The 5954-nt window shown below is 34.5% G+C and overlaps 1 protein-coding gene across 2 annotated transcripts; it reads right to left on the bottom strand.

Annotated features, from left to right (window-relative positions):
* Positions 1-880: 880 nt before the first annotated feature.
* On the bottom strand, positions 881-4424 carry LOC133313525 (cyclic dof factor 3-like). 2 transcript variants are annotated; one of them, XM_061514912.1, is made up of 3 exons: positions 4370-4424; positions 4072-4261; positions 881-2619 (listed from the first exon to the last, which is right to left on the bottom strand). In XM_061514912.1, exons 2-3 carry the CDS (start codon positions 4207-4209, stop codon positions 1315-1317), a joined length of 1443 nt encoding a protein of 480 aa, XP_061370896.1. In that variant the 5' UTR covers positions 4210-4261; positions 4370-4424; the 3' UTR covers positions 881-1314. The 2 variants fall into 2 exon arrangements, with proteins under 2 accessions (XP_061370896.1, XP_061370897.1); XM_061514913.1 differs by having other exon boundaries at positions 4072-4265; positions 4370-4420.
* Between the last annotated feature and the right edge of the window lie 1530 nt (positions 4425-5954).

The following is a 5954-nucleotide window of genomic DNA, read 5'->3' as shown; positions in this document are numbered from 1 at the left end:
TTCACAAAATGGCACTTGTTAATTTTACCCACTTTATTTTCCTTATGGATTAAATATTGGAAAAAAGAAATACACAATTTTTTTTCTCTTCATTTCTTTAATCCCAATATATTTTTCCTTTTTTTCTTTATTCCCATTCTTTGTCAATACTGTATAATAAGTAAGTCTAGCCATATAATTTAGCCCCTCCATTGTGGTACGATAGTCACATCAATAATTTTTTTTAACACAAATTTATTAGAGAATAGACCCTCAAATTCCATGCTATATATGAAATTTTTGTGTCTATTTCTTTTTACATGCATTAAACAAGTGGTGTTCACTTATTATTAATAAAAAAAGAGATAGATAAAAAAAATTTATAATATGAAGTCATGAAATTTTTACGTAAGAGAATCCATTATCAATTTACTAACAATCCAATAACTTTTTTTGTGTGTGTAAACTTAAGGGTATCCTAGAGCCGTAATCGAAGACTTATCCCTATCGCGCATTGTTGGACCTTTTCGGGATAACTCTTCTAAATCTTTTTTTTCTTCTTCATTTTCAAGACTCGAACTCGAAACCTCTAATTAAGGATCCAGACCTGCAATCCAATAACTTTATATGTAGTTGAAACTAGAAAGTTTGTGTATACAGAGGAATAATGCTTGCAAATCATTAAGGCACACATCTGCTTACATTGGGATAGGTGATGGAATTTGATTGTAGGAGTGTAAAAACCGAGATAAGAGAGATTAAGGTAGACACAGTGGATACATGAGTTAATATTGCGGAAGTATATGGATTGTTATTTTGCAAAACTGACGTTTTCTTTTTGAATAAGGGAACTGATAAACCGCAAGAGAAGGGAAAAAAAAAACTTACACAAATATCATAATCCTTTGAGACTAACATTATTAAAGTAGAGAATCTCCAAAAAAGTAACAACAGGCTTCCAATGAAGACTTACAAGTTTATTGCAAACCATTGGATTTTAGTCCAAGAATCTCCTTTCTTTTCACTTTTCTCCTTGTTGTTTTCCTTGTCTCATATATTTATATCTGTACATCAAGATATTTACTCAACAGATTATCTAAATCTGCAGCAAAGCAAAAACACATGTTCACTTAGACAGGCTCAAGATGGCAGCTAGGGAAACTAAAGTACAACACTGTTGTCCTAGGAATCGTGCATAGAGGTTGGTCAACAATACAACTTCTCGTGTAAAAGCTTGAACTTGTCAACAAAATGAGATTGCACTGGTATAACCTCAATTTTCATTGCAATGCATAAACACAATGAGAATCTGACGTAGCTCACTGTTATTCCCAATTAGGTTCCCTCATGGAAGGTAAGAGACCGCGATAAAGCTGCAGGGTTAGCATGCAGCATCGGTGATGCTTCAACCATGTGATTCATGTCGTTACCCTTGGATGGAAATGCCTTGAAAAGTCCTCCTCCATTTAGAGAATAGACCTTGTCATTCTTGATCCCTAGTGTTGACCATATGGAACTCTTTGCAGCTTCACCAGGATCATCAATTCTAAGAGTCTTGGGAATCAAGACGTTGCTTTCTGAATTGTTATGCTCTATATCTGACTTTTCTTTCTGTGAGTTGGTTGTGGTGATGATATTCCCATCCCTCGAGTGTTTTCCCAAAGTAGGTGAATTGGGGCCAGAACTAGGGGAAGAGACAGAGTGGTTAACAGAAGACTGGGGTGATATACATGATATATTCCAGGATTGTGGCATACAACCCCAATATGCAGGTGTGGTATAGAATGATAAAGGATATCCTGCAGGGAAAAATGCAGGAGGAGGCATTGCGGAATTCCACTGTGCCGAATTTGGAGGATAAGGCCAGGGTGAACTTGGGAAGTAGGGAAAATGAGGAGGTAAACCTTCAATTCTTTTATCCACTGATTCAAGTGAGCCAGTATGGCCTCTCCTCTCTGATGAAGTTGAAGTTGTAACAGAAACTCCAATAGAGTGATCATCCTCATCAACTTCCCTACCATAGGAAACAAAAGTATTCGGCTCAGGTGCATGAAACCCATTTAGAACACAACTTTGAGTTTTCTCAGCAATGTTCAATGCAGAAGCCATGCTATCACAGAGGGGAGAATCTGGACCAAAGGTCAAGACAGCTGCTCCATTTCTCAAAACAGCATGATGTAATCCATTGGGGGCATTGAGTTTAGCTGCTTGAAGTGCCTCCGGCATCATTATGTGACGATAATGTGAGGCACAAGAGTTCTTGTTCTTGCGGCGACCAGCGCCTACAGGCACATTTCTCATTGTTCCTCCTGCAGTCCAGTATCTTTGACATTTCTTGCAGAAATGACGGGGCTGATTGACATTGTAATTGTTATAATAACAGAATTTCGTGTCCATGCTATTGCAGCGCGGGCACGGAAGTACCTTGTCAGGTTTCTTTGGAGTTTTTTCTTCTGAAGCACTAGTCTCACTTTGTTCTCCGTTTGTAGAGGATTTCGGTAATGAATTCTCTGTTTCAGCTGAGGGAGTCTTAGGATTCTCAAATATGCCAGAAGATGTTGTAGGAGATTTTAAATTATCTGTGGTTTGATGAGAGGCATCATCATCATGTACTGAGGTGAGTTCTTTCCTTGATGGTTCCTAAAACAACGAACAAGATTAAGATAAGAAATACTAATTTACTATAGCTACAAAACACTGAACTCAAAAACCTCAATTCAAGAAAAATAAAAATAATATGAAACACAAAAATTATATGGGTATCTATTATTTAAACACACAGAATATATATTGTTAGTATAGAATATCTCATATGTTATGACATACAATTTTTGCACGACACATGTTATGACATAGTACAAAAATAGAAGCATTACACAACCATTAATTTCAAATTTGATTCTATTTTTCTTTAATTTATTGACTCTCATTCAACATATGCAATATCTTGGAAATTTTAAGCACAAAGTGAAAGTAGAGGTCACAGAAGGTAAAACGGGAGAAATTATTATCCTTCCAAGGATTATTGTATGCTTTGTTTAATGAATGAAGATGTTCACGTGATAGTGCACTGTGGATAATGAATAGAACACTTCAGCACGAAAATCCCCATGAGATTTTTCAAGTAAAGCAAGAAATGAAAAACAGAATTATAATTCTAGATTAGTAGTAGGAGGCAACGGTTTCACGGAGAAACTAACAATCCAAAAAAAATTATCTATGGTATTTGCAAATTTTATACCAAATTAGCAGGAATAAAAGCAAAGAAAGTTCTGGAATATAGGGGGAGAACGAAATTTAAGAGTATTAAACAGTTGGACAATAAATAAAATCAATATATTCTATAAATAATTCCTCTATAATGTCATGAGGTTACAGATCATAATATGGACTTGAATACGGACAAAAGTGTCAAACCAAATAGTTTAGCTCCAATTAAAGTCAATGGCGTGAAAAGCAACGTCATAAGAGTTTATTAAAGCAAGAAATATATCGAGAAATCTTCAAGCCAACGAAATAGCAATAGAACTTCCGCGATGCTGCGAGAGATCCAGAAAAAAAAAAATACAAAAAAGAAAAAAGAAAAGAAAGAGGAAGACTTTCTATTTTCTGTTGACCTTGCTAATGAACCGGTTTAGGATAATATTTTCTAAATATGAATCAGTAGAATTAGAAGACTCACTTTTGAGTAACAAAGCAAAATCATTGACTCACCAATAGAGTTGATAAAACCAAAGCAAAGCAAGCCAAACCACATAATATATTCTTAAACTTATATTCCAGAATAGATTGGATCCAATTTCGCTGATAGGAACCCCATAATGAATTGGAGCCACCACTTAATAAAAGATTGAATAGATTCAATACCCAGCTGTCATCACGCGAAACATTTCTAATATTTTCATAATAAAAAAATAAATAAATCAAAATAGCCATAGAAAAATTGCAGCAAGGCCTCAATTCAATTGGCACCATGACAAGAAGAAATCTTTTTCGAGATTTGAATGAACCCATTAACAACTGAGAGCTTCTGAGAAATGGGTTGCTGTTAGATTTGAAAAACAACAAGGTTTTTTTCATGGCGAATCATACCTCTGCTTCATGTTGTGTTGCAGAGTTCACTTCGCGCGGTGAAGAGGAAGATGAAGGATGAGTAGCAGGTGCAGGAGGGTCATTGGGGATGAGTGGCAGCGAAATTGTTCTCCCAAACAGCTTTATAGCCTCCGACATTTCTGTGTTATAGATCAGGTTCAGGAATGTCTCTCTTATCTTAGCTCCTTCTCTTTCTAGAAAAAAAAGAGAGGAAAATGAGGAAAAATATATATAAATACATACATACAGACAGACATATAGATATATAGAAGTTATTGAAGTGTTTGTTCAGTAGTACCTTTTGTTGTCTTTTGCTCTGTTAATTCATATGTGAAAACGGATAATGAATAGTGATGCAGCAGAGAGAGAGAGAGAGAGAGGAGGGGGAGGAATGGATGTAGTGGTTTAGAGGTACTTTTAAAAGGTTGGGGAAGAAAAATAATTGCCACTTCAGCAAAGTGGAAATTTTGTGAGCCACAAATTCATGTGGCCTGTGAGATCTTTGTGCGATGTTGGATTCCCCACATTGCTTGTAAAGATAGTGCTGTTCTGTCCCACACTTTTTCATCCATGTCAGCACATTCATTTTTGCTTTTTCGTCGTTAACTCTTCTAAAGTCTTTTTTTTTTTTTGGGTACAATAGTAACTATACTAAAGTCTTCTTTTTTCCCCCCTTCATATGGTCAAATTGGTTCCCACCCTCCATTTTTGACCCTGACCTGTTTTCTTTCTTTGCCAATTTCATCCTCCTAATCCTTAATTTTCAGTTTTATATATAACGTAAACAATGCATAATATATAATATAATTATATATGATCATCGTCTTCTTCGATAAAGTAAAATAGTTATTAATTCTTACGTACATATTAAATTAAAGTATACTCTATTAAAAATGAAGTTTAATTTTTAATAAATCATAATCGTTAGATGTATGAAAATTAATATATTTAAAATTAAATATAAGATTTATTATTATTACATCAATATAAAAATTATGCCCAATATATATATATATATATATATATGTGGATCACGATCATTTTACATTCTTAATTTTGACCGTTAATCTTATAAATAAAATTTTTTATACAAAATTTTGTTCATTGATTTATTTGAATCTAACGATTCACATATTTTATAAATTAGAGCAGTTAAATATAAATCAAATCAAGAACACATGTTACAAACTTCTTAACTACGTTACAAAATTACTAGCAATCAAAAAGTATCTCCAACAGATGATTTCTGGATCTCTTGAACAAGTTTTAGAGCATGTGGAGCTTTTGTGATTTGAAAAACTCCTCCTGCTCTAAAACTTGTTCAAGATTTTTTATTTTTTTTGGAAATATTTCATCGGTTCATCGCTTCGCGACTAGTCCGATTCGGGGCGGGTCCAGCCTTAATCCTGGACCCGCCCTGAATCGGACTAGTCGCGAAGCGATGAACCGATGAAATATTTCCGAAAAAAAAAATGCCGCTATATTAAGGTTTGCTACATAAAACTGAATATCTTTTCAGACCTGTTCTCCAATAATGTCTCAGTTCTTTTTATAGAAAAGAAAGCTCGTCTTACTTTATCTTTTGACATTGTAGCACCTAACTAGATAGCAATTGCATCATTCACCTTTGGCCAAAGAGTTTGAACCCAAACACGATCATGGTTTTCTTCGGTAAAGAGTTTGGAGAAATAATCATTTACTACCCTTACAATGCTTTGATCTTCTCTCACCAAATTTCCAGCTTCATCTTTCAACTCCAGTATTTTACTCCTTCTACGTCTAACAATTGTTTTTGTATGATAGTACTTGGTATTCCTATCTTCTTGAACTATCCAGTTAGCACGTGACTTTTCAACCGATGATTTTCTAAATATTTTCTAAAA

This window comes from Gastrolobium bilobum, unplaced genomic scaffold (genome assembly GCF_033153095.1).
Source record: "Gastrolobium bilobum isolate Gb01-03AN ecotype WA unplaced genomic scaffold, APGP_CSIRO_Gbil_v1 utg20048, whole genome shotgun sequence".
Classification (NCBI taxonomy): Eukaryota; Viridiplantae; Streptophyta; class Magnoliopsida; order Fabales; family Fabaceae; genus Gastrolobium; species Gastrolobium bilobum.
The sequence above is the reverse complement of the archived record's forward strand: the minus strand, read 5'-3'. Positions and strand labels throughout refer to the sequence as shown.